The sequence below is a fragment of the Pimephales promelas genome, chromosome 19, assembly GCF_988280905.1.
Source record: "Pimephales promelas chromosome 19, fPimPro1.hap1.1, whole genome shotgun sequence".
NCBI classification, from domain to species: Eukaryota; Metazoa; Chordata; class Actinopteri; order Cypriniformes; family Leuciscidae; genus Pimephales; species Pimephales promelas.
This window is the reverse complement of record NC_142787.1, coordinates 6,694,353-6,713,149: the sequence shown is the minus strand read 5'-3', so window position 1 is coordinate 6,713,149 and position 18,797 is coordinate 6,694,353. Positions and strand designations below refer to the sequence as shown.

At 45.8% G+C, this 18,797-nt stretch overlaps 1 protein-coding gene across 1 annotated transcript in view; it reads right to left on the bottom strand.

The window, feature by feature from the left end:
• The window catches only part of gabra3 (gamma-aminobutyric acid type A receptor subunit alpha3), a 480,166-nt gene that overhangs the window by 391,581 nt on the left and 69,788 nt on the right, over window positions 1–18,797 (bottom strand). Inside the window, exon 2 of the mRNA XM_089123407.1 lies at window positions 10,162–10,268. Coding sequence (XP_088979533.1) covers window positions 10,162–10,247 — 86 coding nt within the window. The 5' untranslated portion in view covers window positions 10,248–10,268. The remainder of the gene's footprint in view (window positions 1–10,161; window positions 10,269–18,797) is intronic.

Genomic DNA, 18,797 nt, shown 5'->3' with positions numbered 1-18,797 from the left:
TTAAACAGTCTTTGTGACGTTTACAGACACTATTCAATAACGCAATTAGAACAAAGCACATAAGAATAATTGACTTACATCAGCTGCATCCGTGAGCTCCTCGAAATGAAACAGGTAACTGAGGTAACTTTTCCAGGATTATTATGACAGTATTATTCCTCACAGCACAGCAAGATGAGGTAAAGGTTAGATTTGTGATAAACTGGATGTTTTATGCAGCTGATGTGGACGTTTTCATGGCTTGCCTCAACATTAGCATTTGAATAGCACACGCTCTTAGTGGGCGGGGTCACATTAAACACATCATATGCCATCTGACATCTCTCTCTTTTCATACAGATTACATCAACTGGGAATAGTTGTTTTTTTATATGAATTACTTCATTTAAATTAAGTGAATTTCAGCTTCATAAAGAGAAATCTTTCGTGTCTCTGTGACAAGTATTTACTGAGTTAAAGTTCATTTTTCGGACGTGTTATTAGAAAGATTTTTGCGGAGACAGAGTGAGCTGAAAGTGCACCCTGTTTATTTTATTTATTTTACAAAAACACAGGTTTTGATGTTAATAAGAGTGTCCATAAAAAGATAAAAATAAAAAAAAAATTCCATAAATATATATGCGCCGAGTTGAAGTGCTCCCAAGAACTTGCTGTGGTATTTCGCCATACATTATAGTTATACACTTTACACTTTAATAAACTAGTGTTTTATAAATCAGTATCGCTGTCGGCTGAAAACGTATCTCCATCTCCGCTGTAAAGTGGATGCGCCTTTAGAGAGAAATGCAACTTTCATACGGGTATTTGCTTTCAATTGTTTGTTTGTTTTTTGTTGTTTTTTTTGTGTGTTTTTTTTTGTTTTTTGTTTTTTTGGGGGGGGGGGGGGGTTGTAGACATTTCAAGTTTTATATAGCCTTGGTAGGCTATATTTTGTTTCTGTTCGTTTTTGACTTCATGGAGTTCATCAAAGTGCTCCTGATTGTTTTATCTTATTTTTAAAAAAGCACAACGTTTTCTTGTTAATGTGAGTTGAAATAAGAAGTAGCCTAGTTGCACATGATGTACAGTATTATGACCAGAAATTATATAGTATTTTAAGTTGTTCCCCGTTTTGATGCAGTGTGAGTTCTCTTTGAAGGGGAAACTTGATTCTTCAACTTAATACTTGATAATGTTTGTGGTAAAAAGGGTAAAACATGGGTGTTAAATGCTGATTCCAGAGGGAGACGTATGTCAAATTTGAGCCAGCCTCTTCAACAACTAAAATAATCTTCTGAAAAAAAAAAAAATTGGTGTTATTTGTAATGGGGGTGTTGGGGTGATAGATGTTCCAGAAGACTGGTGCTGTGATATCACACTGAATCAAATTCAGTAAATTTTCAATCTGCTGACATAGTGGAAAATAAATTTCTGCTCTCAAAGCAAGGACATCACATTCAGTCACCCCTACTGAATATCTTGTGTGTGGTGGGTGGAAGGAGGGGGGTGCACTAAAATTAACGTCTGCTATCCTTCCGCTTTCATCTCAGATGCTTCTTTCATCACTCTCTCTTGTGCATGTGTCTCTTTTTTGCCTATGTTACTGGCAGATGGAATTGGTAGATTCCAATCAATGTTCTTCTTTGACTAATTACTCTGACAAAGATGGTGAGGATCCAGATGAATAGATGCCTGCTGCGCATATCTAGCAACACACACACACACACACACACACACACACACGCTGTACCAAGTAAATGCCAAATATATCCTGATAAGAAGCTAGAAATATGCAGTATAATGATTCTCTATTAAACACTTACCACGTTATGATCTGGTATGATGGCTCTGGATTTAGACCACTGTTAAGGTCCTGTTATGTTCACTGCAAAGTTATTTTTTGTCCTTAACCCAGGGCTAAAAAGAAATTTGAAAAGGCTGAACAATGATATACTGTTTGTAAAAACTCTGACACCACTGCTGGGAGCTGAGTCTAAATTATTTTTTAAATGTGCATAGCAGAGGTGTAAAGTTACTAATTACAAATACTTTCATTACAGTACTTCAGTACATTGTTAAATTTGTTCTACTTTCTTGAGTACAATTAAATTGTGGTGCTTTTACTTTGTATTTCTGGTGAAAAATACATGTAGCAAAATTGAATACTTTATTTTTATTCAACTGAAGTCAAAGTGCAAAAACAAAGGTACCGACGAAGAAACAAGGCGAGCTGGCATTTGATGGGCATTTTTCAAACTGCGGTGGAGCCCTGCGCTTCAGGCAATAAACATGTCTGACTCGAGAGCAAAACCAATCAAAACTTCCAGTTCACTTGTGGGGCATTTAAACCACACTTTGATATTCAATCATCATTTGTTGTCCTTTGGAATCAGTATCCCTAACATTTCAATATTTTAGGGAATGTAACTGGGATATGCTCATTTCTAAATTGTAATTTTTGCAGCTCCTGAAATGCATTCTAGGGTCTAAAATGCAGGCGCACAGTTAATTTGTGTGGAAAAGTTTGCCCTCTAAATGATGCATTTAAACTAAATGTACAATGCAAACTTTGCACAAAGCTGAACTAACCTCAAAATGAACAACAACATTGAAATAAGAGTACATGGTTTTATTGTCAATCATGCATGCACGCTAAAGTGTAGTTCGTTATTCCAGCAACATGACGACTTCCGCCACATTTTTGGTAGAATGAAAAAACTTTTTTATTTAAAGGGGTTAGGGTTAGGTGCACTTATAATGGTAATATGATTTTTACATAAAAAATGGTCAATACAAAAAATAAAAGACCCTTTTATACCCTGATATTACCCCTTTGATTACAACACTCTGTTAGATTAGAACGCATCTGCTGTGAGAATTCAATGTAAACGCCCACTGCTATGATTGGCTAACATCTTAGCATCTAAAATAAGTATTACATGTGGAACTAGGGCTGGGTACCGAGTTTGGTACTTTTTAGGTACCGACCGAATTGCCTCGGTACTACCGAGTATCGAAACATGTCTTGTTTTTCGGTAACAAATTTCGGTACCTAAGTAGATAATCTCGTCAACGTCAGTGAAACAATAAGCACGCAGCATAATAGGCTGTGGCGGAAAACACTAGTTTACACGGCTGCTTAGAGACGAAGCTCGTCACACGTGAGTGTGTGTGTGTTTGCGTGTAAGCGTCCCAACCCAGATGGATAAAAAAAATGTGGAAATGATCCAAAGTGTACCTATGTGCCAGACTCGATACCAGAAGCACGCGATGCAATATTTTCGACAGGATAATTGCCGCCAACACCGGTAACACGGTAAATCTGATAAGCGCACAGACACTTGTTGAGAGTACAAAGTTCATCCGTCTTCGACTGCAAGAATTCCGACCGACACTCAGCATATGGGATACTTGCCTCATAGACATGAGAAATATGTCTACTTTTAAACAAAACAAGTAGAAATTAATAGTTTGATTACCTGATCCATATAACGTTAGGCGCGTACATTCACTGCTGCAGGAATGACGAGTCAGCATCGCTATAATAATATTTGCTGCCAGCAGACTTATTAAACACTTGTTCATTAATAAACAATTAAAATATATCCTTGCTGTTGTTTCCCGACACATCCATAATCATTAGGCTTCTGTTGCCAGTTCTTTGCGGCAACCTTCACGTGTGCTGAGCGCGAGGCTTACTGTATATGCCGCCCCCCAGTAGCCTATATTTAATTTAATTCACATTTATTTGTATAGCATTTTTCACAATACATGTAGTTTCAAAGCAGCTTTACAGAAAATTCATGTTCCTAAATTACAATTTAGAGTGATGATCTGTTATTATCAGAGGTGACAGTATAATGAATTTCAATTAATTTTCATTCAGTTTCATTGTTAAACAATGCATTAAGATAAGGCAGAAACAATGAGCTCACTGAAGTAAAGAAAACATGTTGTTAAATGATTAGGAAACATAGAAAACTTTAGCATTGGTGCTTTTTTGCATACTCAAAATATGAGTGTGAAAAAGTCAACAAACACTCAAAAAAATGCTGGGTTGTTTTAACCCAATTTTGGGTATGGACAAACCCAGCCATTGGGTTAAATTTTGGGGTTAAAGACCATGAGCGGGCTAGCTAGCAGCTTATTGGTTCACTCAGAGAGAACTGCTTAAGCCTATGGCAGAGCCGGGCTGAACTCGCGACCAATGAGAAGCAGGCACTACACTTCTGCATTGCGTCAGAGCCCGGCAGAAAAGGCGTGGCTAGAGAGTTTAAATTCGGCTCTCTCAGGCTGTTAAGTTGATTATTTCATCCTTCAGCGAGCTACACGCTGCAAGGACCTACCGTTGTCATCTCTGTGGGCACGACTTCATCAAGCGGCCATCAAGACCGCTCCCGCGCCACCTCTCACTTTGCCGCGGAAGAAGAAACGCCGCTCCCAGAGGCCACCGGAGCCCCCTGCAGAACCAAGCAGGCCGCCGCTGCCTCCCGCTTCCCGCTTGCCCTCCCCGCCCCAGCCGGACATGAAGTTGCCGCCGAGTGGCTGCTCTGTCGCCTCCGATGACGCCGCGAAGGAGAAGGATTCCTTTTCACTGCTCGCTTCTGACAGTGAGGAATGGTCCTCTCTCAGTTCTTCTGTGAGAGAGTCTACTGGGACCCGCGCCGGAATCGAGGAGGAAGCCACCGCCACCCGAGCAGGCCCCAAACCGGATGGACGGCAGCTATTTTCACCGGCGCGCTGTTCCCGCTTGTAACCGGGCCGCCCCATTCCTACCTGAACTTCATACTGAGCTCACGAAGTCCTGGAATGCCCCGCTCTCGGCCAGAAACCGCTCCGATGTTTCCAAGAAGGGATATACAGCCATGCCACCCGTCGAGGACTTGGTCGCTGCACACCTCTGCCCGCCCTCTGCTAGATGGCGTTCTTCTCCCGCGCTTCCTTCAAAAGCCTGCAGAGCGACCTCGAGTATCCATGCTCGCGCCTATACCGCCGCTGGTCAGGCCGCCTCGGCGCTCCACTCCATGTCAGTCCTCCAAATTCTCCAGAGTGACATTCTCTGTGAGTGGGCTGAGAGCGGTAGAAACCCCCCTGCTGTTACGGATCTGAGAAGTGCTACGGACCTCGTCCTTCGCACCACTAAAACCGCTGCACAAGCTCTGGGGAGATGCATGGCCACCCTCTGTGTGTCTGAGAGACACTTGTGGCTCACACTCGCCGACATGGGAGATTCTGAGACGCTAGCTCTTCGGCAGGCCGCTCTCGTGACCAGCCCAATGCTAGAGCCCCACCCCAGTGCCTTTCTCAGCAGGCTCAACCATCCCAGCGCAGACAGGGCGGCCGCCCTCGCTCTCGCTCTGACAGCTGCCGCAGACAGCCGCCTTGCCGGGGGCCTCGACCCAAGATCACGCTGAAGCCTGATCATCAGAAGTCTGCCTAGCACAGCTGAGAAAAAGACGGCTCTCTCCCGCCGCGGCCGGTCTGCTGTCAAAACTTCGCCCTCTGCTAGTCCCCGTTGCTTCGCCGACTGCAGTAGTATTCACCGCCACAAACAAGCCGGTCTCCCTGCCCGCTTGTGAGCGACAAAAAGCCGTTTTTACGGCTACCCAGAGAAATTTTTAAAAAGAGCATAAACTTCTCTTGTGTAAAAAATGTGCCCACAATCAGGTGTTCACCCATACACACAAGCACCACAAGTCCCGTGTCTCTCACAGAGCCCATCCCCACAGAGCACAGCCCGCTCTAGTATCAGAGAACATAAGCACGCCCACGAGCCCGTGCGCGTGTCCCCTCTCTGCTCGCTCTGTCTCACGGCCCATAATCTCCTCTCTGAGTGTAAGTCCCATTGCCACATACAGTTTAAGCGTGCCCACACCCCGTGTCCAGCCCGATTTGTGCAGCAATCAGGGCGATATAGCCATCCAACTGCTAGCCGCGTGCTCCGAAGCGTGGGAAGCCATTCCAGGCATTTCCCCATGGGTGTTGAGCATTATAAAGAACGGCTATCTGCTACAGTTTCGTTGCCGCCCGCCGCGCTTCCGCGTTCGGCTCGAAGCCACTGTCAGCCCGGTGGCTATCAACACGCTCCGCTCAGAGATAGCGAAGCTGTTGCAAAAAGGCGCCATAGAGAGAGTTCCGCCATCTATGACCGAGTCGGGGTTTTACAGCCATTATTTTCTTGTTCCCAAGAAAGACGGCAGCCTCAGGCCAATCTTAGATCTCAGGTTTTTGAACAAAGCGGTCATGAGGAGACCGTTCAAAATTCTTACAGTCAAGAAACTCCTCGCACACGTGCGCCAGGGGGACTGGTTCATCTCCCTAGACCTGAAAGACGCCTATTTTCAGATCCAGATAAATCCCCGTCACAGGCCGTTCTTGCTTTTCGCCTTCGAGGGTCAAGTTTATCAATACGCCGTTCTCCCGTTCGGCCTATCTCTAGCATCCCGTACCTTCACAAATTGCATGGATACAGCGCTCGCTCCCCTGCGTCGTCAGGGGCAGCATATATTAAACTATCTGGACGACTGGCTGATTTTGGAACAATCACAGGCGAAGCTTCTGTCGCATCGCGCAGTTCTCCTGGACCATCTGAAAACGTTGGGTCTCTCTGTAAACTGGACAAAGAGCTCCCTTAAACCCAGTCAGACTATTTCCTTCCTGGGGATAGAGTTGAACTCGGTCACTATGATGGCTTGCTTGTCTACACAGCGCGCGCGCAGTGTTCAGCGACTAGCCGCTTCGTTTCGGATGGGCACCCGCACACCTCTGAAATCCTTTCAGAAGATGTTGGGTTATATGGCCTCAGCCTCTGCTTCAGCTGGACCTTCTGCACATGCGCCCACTTCAGTTCTGGTTAAAGAGTTGTGTGTCTCACCGTGCGTGGATCAAAGACCGCCAGCTGATCAAGGTTACACAGGCATGTCTCACGGCACTGCAGCCATGGACAGTGGCAGATTGGTTTCAGCGGGGCGTCGCCATGGGGACCTTCTCCCACCGAAAATTCATCTCGACAGACGCATCCAACACGGGTTGGGGTGCGGTCTGTGAGGGCTCACCGGCCTTCGGCCATTGGTCGACTCAGGAAGGCTCCTTGCACATAAATTGTCTGGAAATGCTCGCATTCGAAAATGCGCTCTCGGGCTTCCTCCCGCTCATTCACCACATCCTGATCTGTTCAGACAATACGGCTGTGGTCTCCTATCTCAACCGTCAAGGCGGGGTCAGATCCAGGAATCTCTTCCTTCTGACTTACCGCATCCTAGTTTGGTCCCAGAGCCACCTGGTCTCGCTCAGAGCGATGCACGTGCCGGGCCATCTGAACTACGGCCCAGACATACTGTCCAGGAACCTCATCTCCCCCGGAGAATGGTCCCTGCACACCCAAACAGTACAAATACTGTGGCGCTTATTCGGCAGAGCAGAGGTGGATCTGTTCGCGTCAGAAGAGAACGCTCACTGCCCAATATTCTTCTTAAAGAGCGAGGATGCGCTAGTCCAGGACTGGCCCCGCCGCCCGCTCTATGCTTTCCCCCCGATCTCTATGTTACCTCAAGTAATACAGAGGATCAGGGACACACGCCACTCGGTGCTCCTCATAGCCTCGCATTGGGAGAGTCTTGGTTTCTGGAGCTCATCCAGCTGTCGCAGACAGCCCCGTGGCCCATTCCAGTCAGAGCAGATCTCCTCTCTCAAGCTCGCGGCACGATCTGGCATCCCCATGTTCTCCAAATGGTGCACCGACAAAAACTTGGACCCAAGGTCGTGCGAGGTATCGTCTTTGCTTGTTTTCCTTCAGATGATGCTGGATAAGGGCAGGTCACCATCCACTCTCAAGGTTTACGTGGCAGCTGTCGCGGCGTTCGCTGAACCCTGAAGCGCTCAGTCTCTGGGCAAAGACGAGCTAATCATCTGCTTCCTCAGGGGAGCTAGAAGGTTGAACCCTCCACGCCCCCCTTCGGTTCCTATTTGGGATCTTTCTATAGTTCTTGAAGCTATGAAAGCCCACCCGTTCGAACCGCTCAAGTCCGTGGACCTTAAATATCTCTCGCTCAAAACCGTTTTTCTGACTGCTCTGTCCTCAGTAAAACGTGTGGGGGACCTTCACGCACTCTCGTCTGGCGCTGCGAGTCTTCAGTTTGGACCTAATGACTCTGTTGTCATTCTCAAACCTAGGCATGGCTATGTCCCAAAAGGGGTAAATTGGTACCCCGTTCAGGGCTCAGGTTATCTCTCTATCGGCTCTGCCCGCATCCGATAGCGAATGTGACGCCAATCTCCTCTGTCCGGTTCGGGCTCTGAGATTGTACACTACACGCGCTGCCGCGTTCAGACGTTCTGAGCAGCTGTTTGTGTCGTTCGGGGGGCGTACCAAGGGTCTGGCCGCCTCTAAACAGACACTGTCTAGATGGATAGTGGACGCTATTGCCTCTGCTTACGCATCTAAAAGCCTGCCTTGCCCGCTGGGCATCAGGGGTCATTCCACTAGAGGCATGGCCTCATCGTGGGCATGGTCCTGCAGAATTTCCATTCATGACATTTGCGTGGCCGCGGGATGGGCTTCCCCATCCACCTTTGTCAGATTTTACAATCAGGAAGTTCCCGCCCCGTGGGCTAAATTAGCTGTCTAGTATGCTTCAGCTCCTCTGATGAGCTGCACTATTGGGAGTCACCGGTTCGCCACTTGTGCTCCCCTTATCACAATCACGGGCCCGCTTAGCTGTCTTATCACTTTACATTCACTCCTCTCATAAGGGTCCCCCGGATCCCCCCCAGGACTCATTAGTGGACACATAGCGCGCACGGCGTTGACCAGGTGTTCCCGTAGCGTAAGCTAGTTTACGCAATACGAGAGAACCTCACGTAAGAGAACGAATCGGTTACCTAAAGTAACCTCGGTTCTCTCTAGATGAGGGAACGAGAATTACGTTCCTGGCCGTGCTTGCGCTACTAGCATGCGCTTACTTCACTCTGAAAAAATCAACTTAACAGCCTGAGAGAGCCTAATTTATACTCTCTAGCCACGCCCTTTCTGGCGGGCTCTGACGCAATGAGAGCGTGCCTGCTTCTCATTGGTCGCGAGTTCAGCCCGGCTCTCCCATAGGCTTAAGCAGTTCTCTCTGAGCGAACCAATGAGCTGCTTGAGCTAGCCCGCTCATGGTCTGGTGCAGTGGAACTGCGTTGACAATGTTTACAAATTATGGAATAATTTTTTGGCTTCAACTTCTCAGAAAAGATGACTCTTTCCCGTAGCGTAAGCTAGCTTACGCAATACTCGTTCCCTCATCTAGAGAGAACCGAGGTTACATTAGGTAACCGATTCGTACATTCACAAAACAGTGACAGTGTCACAGAATTATATTATAATTACAAAATTATGATTTTAAATTCATCTGTATAAAGCAGCTCTTCAGTATGCTCGTGTTTTTACTTACTGTCTCACCTCGACGGGCTGAACAGATGAATCAGAGAAGATTTCCACACCAAGGAAGGTGGAGCACCAGATAACACCCACCTACTGTTTGTCTTGGCCAGCGGTTTAGAACGACCCAAACAAACTCCAAACAAACTTCAATTTCATCACATTTTGTTCTAAATGATGTCAAACCAGATTGCCTTTTGATTGAAGAATATCAAGGCCTTTCTATTTGCGGACTTAAAACACTTGGAATCGGCCAGGAAAGATGTATGTCATGACAAGGGGTCATAAGTTGTGATTTGATGTTGTATTTTACTTTTAGAAGACCATTAGCTCTGGCTGTTGATTGAAAGTACAAAATCCCTTTTTACCAAAATCCCTGTATATATATATATATATATACCTTCACAATGCTGACATGTGCGAGTGAGCTAATGAGCAGTAACAACCAACTGGCATCACTGTAACACAATCTAGGCTAAACTCATCTCAGAATCCCACAGGTTTTTCCAGCATCAGTTTCTTTCCAGGTTATTGAGTCACACTTGTAACCAAGCCCACTCCGCCACTGAAAATCCAATTCATGGCAGTTTGTGCGAGCGATTTACAGCCAACTACGGTTGGCTCCAATGGCATTTTGCAGATCGTAAAAGACCCTGCACAGTAATACAACCTTATTAATGAATGTATTAGTTACAATGTATCCCTAGAGCCTGCAACATGGGAAAAAGAGAGGCTAGATGGGGAGGGTTGATGAGTCATCCTACCCGGTTTGTGAGCTGGGGTCGAAAAGCATGAGGAAGATCCACACGCAGGGGACGCGTGCTGTGAGCTTGTGGAGAACGGCAGCCATATCACTTTGAGAGCCGAAAGCCTGCAGAAAGAAGAGAGTAAAGATGGTGAGAAAATGCAAATTAGTAAAGTGGAGAACTTATATATACAAGCTCTGTCCCTCTGTCATTCTGAGATTCAAATACAAATGATGCTCTTCAGCCTGCAGTTGATCTGTACAAAGTATTAATGTGCATAGGAATGCACAAAACCATGTCTTTAGAGACCAAGTACTGATATTCGTTTTAGTTTATGCTGATATGTATTATATGCACAAATTACGTTTTTTTTTTTTTTTTTTTAATTAAATCTGAGAGCTGTCTCATTCCTCAGTAGGCTTCTTAAGGGATCGAAAATGTCAGCCGAAAAGTTATTAAAGACATTGTTAAAATAGTCAAAGTGACTACAGTGGCTCAATTTTATTCAATTATTAATTTCCTCCTTTGTTGGCCTCTAGATTTCATGTAGTGAAACTGCGCAAAGCTTCTTGATGGAACGTCACACACATCACACACATGACCAGCGTCGGCCAATAGTGAGCCTGCGTGTGACATACAACACAGAACCATTGTGCAGTTCCACTACATGAAATCTCGAGGCCAACAGAGAAGTAAATAAATAGCTGAATAAAGTCTTTTTTTTTTTTGTGCACAAAAAGTATTCTCGTCGCTGGTCGTGTTGGCCAGTTCCGATCCGTCGCTGGTCGTGTTGGCCAGTCCCGATCCCTTAAGAAGCCCATGGTGGAGTGATCCAGCTCTCGGATTGAATAAAAAAATATCTTAATTTGTGTTCTGAAGATGAACAAAAGTCTTACGGGGCTGGAACAACATGAGGGTGAGTTATTTTTGGGTGAACTAACCCAGCTTAAAGTCAATTTATTTACATCAATATGGGTGGAAATGTGAATAACTGCATAGCAGGTTGATTTAAGGTGTTCCCCTACATTTTCTGCTTGTGCTTTTAAACATCTTAAGTTAGGGGCTACAGTGCTCCTAGTAAAAAAGGTTAGTGTGGAAACCCTGCCTTAAAACCACAAACAAAACAAGAGAGGTGAACCATTACACCTAGAACCAGTAACCCAACTATCAAATACACAACAATATAGCTGATCACAAAAATGTTTTTTTTTTTGTTGTTGTTGTTGTTTGAAGAAAAACAAAATGCATTGTGTTAAAGATTATATATATAGAAATAATATCAGTTCAGTTATGATGACTCTCTGAGGGTTTAGCATTTTGCGATGGATATGACAATGTTAATGTATTTTGCTTGCCGGAATAGATCTGCTGCACTGTTGTTAATAATTGCTACTGAGCAAGTACAGAGACTTACTACAATACATCCCCATACATGCACATAACATACATGAAAATACTCCCAAACAAAGCAGGGACACAGGAAGGGGACAATACAAGCCAATATATGGCTGTTGCTGAGTGTAATAAAATGATTTGCTGCATCAGCAGACATGCAGATCACCAAACATGGGGTGACTGTAAACAGGTATTGGCAGGACAATAAGGCCCCCAAACAAGCAGGTCTACCATAAATCTAGTAAAAAGAACATTCACCTATCTTAAGCCGGGTACACACTGTACGATTTTGGCCACGATTTGGTCGTCTAGGATTTCCTGACAGAAATTTGCTTATATATCAATATCTGGTAAACAACCCATTTTAAATCTTCTATTTTTATTTTTCACATTTTTATGTCTAACAATATATTTGGTAAAAACTTCTGTATCATATCAATCCCTAGACACGTCAGCGTGAAAATGCAACCTGTTTGTGACAAGTATTTGCTGGAACCTACTATGCAGAGCAGTACTGCAAGAATTTGATTAAACTATCTGGAGATGTTTTGCTCTGATAGCCTTCCAAATGGCAGCCTGCAGTCACATTTCTTCAGTTAACTTTGCAGAACTTTTTTATGGATATACTGTATATCTATATCTTAAGTTGCTAAGGGCAACTAAAATTGTAAAATTTTGAGAGGAAGATTAATATGAACATTTATATGCAAGTTCCTCTAAGTGCATTGAGAATTAGGAGCGGACTTTAATCTAATTGCAAAGAGCCAAAACAGAAATGCAATCCCTTTGCAAACCAGTGCTCAATAAACACAAAGTAATTTATTTAACAAAAGTAATCTGCAATAGGCAACTGCATTCAGACCAGGCTGTTTTTTGTTTTTCAGCTAGCACTTGTGAAGCCATTATTGCTATGCATTCCTAGTGGCAACACCTGTGTATGATGAATACATTTCAAAGGATTAATGAAACACACATACACAACTTGGTTCAAGAAAATACTTTGGTTCAAGAAAAAAGAAAGAGCTGAACTGAAGTCTCAGCACCTTTGACTGATCCACGATCAACAACGAGGAGAAATTAGATATTGCCCGCGTCGGCATCCCACGTTGGCCTGCTGCTATGGCTTATCTTAAATTAAAAGGTGAAAATACATTAGGTTCCAAGGTGCTTGTGGATTTTGCAGCAGTGCTACCCTTGATTTTATAGTCTGCTGCCAGACATACACAGTAGAACAGTATAAGCACAAGGGTAGCATGATAAATAAGTCCTTCATCTACCCTATTGATCTGTCTTTCTTTTCTCAAAGCTGTGGCAACTTTACACATCATGATCTATCTACAGCACTAGTACAGAACAGCAGAAATTCCTTCTCTTGTCGTCTGATTTTTCATGTTGACTATAATCTATATTAAAGAAACAGTTGATGTGCATTCCTTGATCCTATAGTATTCTCTGGTTCTTTGTGTTCCTTAGTTTCAGTTTATGTTTGTTTGTTCTATAAACCCCTTGCACTCAGATCCGCTCTACACCTGCCATCTCTTCCGTTCATGCCATAGATTACATGCCACAACTGTAACCCTCGTTCCCAGAGAAAGGAACAAAACGCTGCGTCATCATCATTGATGCGCTGGGAATGCCTTGGGAACAAGGATGCCCAAATCGACATACTTCCAAGTGCCTGTCAGTGTGAATCACTGCAAACACATTCTTCTGCTCTTTTTGGTGCTGCTCTTCTCTCTAGTAACATGGCACATAGTCTTAGAGTTGAGCCTTGACTAACTGGGGCCCAGATCAGGAAGGAGACAGACTGTCTGTCTCATGTCACAGAAGTCATTTAAATTCCAACATATAGATTAGTAGTCAACCGATATATCGGCCGATATTTGGCATTTTTAAAATATCGTAATTGGCCGATGTGTTGGAAGCGGGACTTTTATTTTGACAGGCGGCTGTCAATGTAGACTAGAGTTGAGCTCCATTCTATGCTACCGCCTGGAAATCATTTCTTAAAATTTATAGTGAAGAGTTAATTTGCAACCCAATTATATAATTACTCCCTGTTTTTGTGTCGAAAAGGGGGTTTCAATTGCGGGCTCCTCGTCCGCAGCAGGCAGATAGTCTGCATCGGTTGTGGTGGCAGCAGCTTCAGCCGCCTCCTGTTGCTCCACAGCTGCTCATCGCTATACTGTGGCTCATAAAGGTAGCCATGGAGAGTTGATCACAAAACTTATGGTTGACAAAAACAGCTGACTCTCATATACCTTTACTTTTTCATTTGAATCTTTATACAAGAAATCTTGCGGGTCACAAAGAACTTGTTTTTTCACCTCCAAGTAGAGACGAGTGTCAATCATTATGTCGTCTTGTTGAGATAAGATGTAGTTTTGTTTTACTTCAAATTGCGCTCAATTTTTCGGGCTGCACACTTACACCTGTTTCAGACATACTCTGTTTACAGTGCGTATGCAGTGAGCATTTCTTTCCGTACGTTAGAGCGTTCACAGTGAATATAGCAATGCAGTGATTGTTTCCGCACTTAGTCTATTTTTACTGTGCTGCACGGGAATGAGGGTTACATACGTAACCAAGACGTTCCATTTCGTAGTCACTCCGAGTTACGTCGGATGACGGAAAATGGGGGTCCGCCGTGTAATCACGCCACCTTCACAGCTGTCTTCCAGTGCCCTGCGAAAGTCTGATCCCCTGTCGTGAAATTAGCACGTACGAGGAGTCCTACTTAGCACAGGAATGCCAAGGTACACTGGGGAGCATATCTCAGAGGAAATATGCCGCAGTATGCCTACCCGTAGGGAGGACTTAAGAAAACACATATGGCCCAAGGGGACTTCATATGGAGGAACACCAGTGGCTATAATTTTAACTCCAGGGGTGGCAAGGTGGCTTGCCGAGGGAAGACACATGCTCAGAGAGGCTTACAGTGGAAATACACATGTGGGGGTTACTAGAAGGAACCATGCACACGGAGGCACCTAGCCGACGCCCAGGCAATAGACACTGGCGCCAGCATCAACAGTGCTGGAGGAACTCAGGGCTTCAATAGAAGGCTCAGCTGAGGAATAATCGCACTTATCCAGTCAGTGAAGTGGAATGGCGAGCAAGCGAAGACACCTGAGCGGGTCCAGTACTGGCCGGATGAGCGAGTAAAAGAGAGGACACAGGCTCCACTCGGAGATTGTAGAATCTGGCGAATGTGTTGGGTGTCGCCCAGCCTGCAGCTCTAAGATGTCTGCCAGCGAGGCGCCATGCGCTAGAGCCCAAGAGGAAGCCACACTCTGGTGGAGTGTGCTGTGTGATCTGAGGTCTTGAAACACTGCGTTCTGTCTACGAAAGCACTGAGTGCGCGTACTTGACAGAGCAGGGCCAAGACTGGGTCTGCCTCCTCCAGGGGCAGCACTTGCAGGTTCACCACCTGGTCCAGGAAGGGAGTGCTAGGAACCTTGGGCACATATCCAGGCCAGGGTCTCAGGATCACGTGAGAGTAGGCCGGCCTGAATTCCAGGCAATCTTTGTCATCGGAGAATGCTTGCAGGTCCCCCACCCTCTTGATGGAGGCCAGTGCAACCAGGCTCAAAGGGAGGTCTCTGCAGGGCATTTAAGACCACTGAGAGTTCCCAAGAGGGTACGAGGGGAGGGCGAGGTGGATTCAGTCTCCTCGCTCCTCTCAGGAAGCTGACGATCAGGTCGTGCCTTCCCAGCGACTTACCTTCAACTGCTTCGTGATTCTGAGCTCAGAGTCTGTGCGTGAAGGCTCACTGTGGGAAACGCATACTTGCGTAGGCCCCGCGGCCAGCTGTGCACCAGTGTGTCCGTGTCGAGCATGCCCTCGATCTGGGAGTAATACAGGCGCAATGGGATGAGTCGTAGGAGACAAACAGATCCATCTGTGCGTCCCCGAACTGGTCCCATATCAGCTGGACCGTCTGGGGATGGAGTCGCCATTCACCAGAGATTGGCTGGAGCCATGACAGCTCATCGGCTGCAAGGTTCCGCTCTCCTGGAATGTAAATAGCACAAAGGGACCTCAGGTGCCTCAGGTGACTCCAAAAGAGAAGGTGACATACGGCGAGAGCGTAGTCCATTGCACATTGCAGCCCGTGGCAGAGGCATCTGTGGAGACAACAACATGCCTGGAAACTCGCTCTAGGGGAACTCCAGCCCGTAAAAAGCTAAGGTTCCTCCATGGAGTGAAGGTCTGACGGCAGGTAGGAGTTACTGGAACTCTGAGCCTACCAGGATGCCATGCCCACCTCAGGACTCGATCGCGAAGCCACAGCTGAAGCGCTCTCATATGAAGCAATCTGAGTGGCGTTGCCATGGCTGCGGATGCCATATGCCCCAGGAGCCTCTGAAAAAGTTTCAGTGGGACCGCACTCTTGCCGTCGAACTGTCGAAGACAACTCAGCAGTGAGTGTGCGCTCTCGCTTGTAAGCTGCGCGGACATGGCGACCGAGTCTATCTCCATACCGAGAAAAGAAATCCTCTGCACAGGGCAAAGTTTGCTCTTCTCCCAGTTGACCCGAAGGCCCAGATGGGCTAGGTGCCGGAGCACAAGGTCTCTGTGTTCGCAGACCTGATCTCGCGAGGGAGCTAAGATTAGCCAGTCGTCGAGATAGTTCAGGACACAAACCCCTTGTTCGCGAAGGGGAACAAGGGCTGCCTCGACGACCTTCGTAAAGACGCGAGGAGACAGAGCTAGCCTGAATGGGGGAACCGCGTACTGATATGCCTGCCCCTTGAAAGCAAACCAAAGAAACCGTCTGTGTCAAGGTAAAATGGAGACATGAAAGTAGGCGTCCTTCAAGTCTGTCGCTGCAAACCAATCCTGGGGCTGAACACATTCGAAAATGCGTTTAGCCGTAAGCATCTTGAACGGCAGCCTGTAAAGGGTGCGGTTCAGGACGCGCAGGTCCAGGATCGGCCGTAACCCACCGGTTTTCTTGGGGACAATGAAATAGGGGCTGTAGAACCCTGACCTCATCTCGGCTGGAGGGACAGTCTCGATTGCACCCTTCGCCAGCAGGGTGGCAACCTCCGCTCTCATGATCGGGGCATTGCCACCGACCATCATAAGCGGACTCCCCTGAAGCGGGCAGGAGACCGTGCACACTGAATCGCATAGCCAAGCCTGATGGTTCAGGCGACCCAGCGGGACAGATTGGGGAGCTCTAACCAAGCCCGCAAAAACTGATCCAGTGGAATCATCCGAGCCACAGGCGCCCCCCAAAAATGTCTGACATCACCTGACTCAGGGAGCGTGCGGTCACCTTCGTCGCTCATAGAGCAAGGTCGGTGACGGCAGGCAGCTCAAGGATGAGCCCCGAATCAGCCCTACCCTCGTACATGTCATTGAACACAGAGAAGGATGGCAATAACACACAGTGAGGTGGCAGCCTGCCCCGCAGCTCTATAGGTCCCCGCCACCGGAGTAGACCTACTGGCATTGGAGGGGTGCTTAGGGTTGCCACGCCAGGTGGAGGCGCTGTGGGGACACATAAGTGTTTCCACAGAACACTCCACAGGGGGGAACCCCAGTGTACCCTAGACTGCGAAACCCGATGCTCCTGGCAGCCCGGGAAAGCATAGATGTGAACTCCGAATCAAACTAACTATGTTTGATTACTAACTATGCACTTCCGAGGACAGCAGCACAGATGAGCCATCTCCAGAGGACTCCAGCTCACCTTGTGATGTGGCGATAAACATGATTTCATAAGCTGGGGGACCGAATGAGAACGCGAACCCGTGGGCAGGACCCGGCGAACCCACTCGGGACCACGTGGGTTGCAACGTGAAAGACGGGGTGTGGACCGAGGAATTTTCGTCGGTTTAGCTCCAGACCTGACGTCTTAGGTCACCCTGGCCACCAGCCGAAGTATTATCTCACGTTCAGAAAAATAGATTGTGTTGTGTATGAGGGGACTCTCACTCTATTGAGCTCACTGAGTCTTGACCGTTATACATTGCGATGTTCGCGTTCCCACTAAGAGAACGTGATACACCCACGAGCCCTGTCTGAGCGCGATCAAAGCCCAAGCACCTCTAATAGCGCTCGCGCCCAACAGCTGAATCTATCAGAATACCGCACTCAGAAATACACGGGCAGATCGTCTTTAGAAAGACGCATCTTTAAAAAGAAGTGCCGTGTGCACGCTCTTTTAGTGAGAGGAAAAAACTCCACGGATGTTGAAGCGACCAGGGGGAGATATTTTTTGACTCTCTTAGAAGAAAACAAACACAACCCTTTGTATTTATTTGATAACAGTGTCTAAATTAACAAGAAAAAAAGCTTTAACTTATGATGTTTCCAAACAGCACAGCAGAAATGACTTTATGAACTACTTTTCTTGCAAGATTGATAATATTAGAGAGAAAATTCTCTCTAGTGCCAGTCTTTTTTAATTTGAAAACACCCATGGAGAGCGCGGGCTATTCAAACACAAATGGTCTGAGGCGATCCATGCAACGCCCCCACATCAACGATAAAACACAACAAGTTTAATCAGATTACAGTAGGCTACTTTACCTCGTTTTGCGAGGCTGTGAGGAATAATCCTGTGAGACATCAGAAACACTGGTTTAAATTCATTTCGAGGAGCAACGGATCAAACTGATGTAGTACGTTTTTTATTATAACTGCTTTTTTGTGTAATCGTGATATGGAATAGCCAATGTAAACCGCAAAAATACAGTTTAAATATGAATCGTGTCTGTGTGTGAATGAGCTTTTACCAAACTATATTGCTATACTGAGATGAGTAAAAATCAACTGAAATATGTTGAAATGAAATGTCTTTATAAGCAACTTAAACTGAAAACATTTATATGCCCTAATATATCATAAAAAAAAACACTATCTCATGAAAAAGCGTATCTATAGCACAAATTTAATTTCTCGTACCATCCTACGCCAAAAACAGTTTTTGCATGCAAATGATACACACTGTAAACCCCTTGGGTAGGATTAGGTTTGTGGAGTGTGTGTGTATTACACGCCATATAGTGAGTATGATATGCATGCATAAACTGGGTATGCACGCAAAAACTATTTTTGATGAGAAATTAAATTAAACGCACTTTCATGAGATCTTAACGATATGCCTATGTCACAGACGAAATATAAAAGACAACATTTCGTTGACTAGTTTTTGTTATAAACTTTTTACTCTAAAATAGACTACTGCCACATCAAATAAGCTTTTGTTTTTTATAGTTATTATAGTATTTGTTCCAATGTAGGC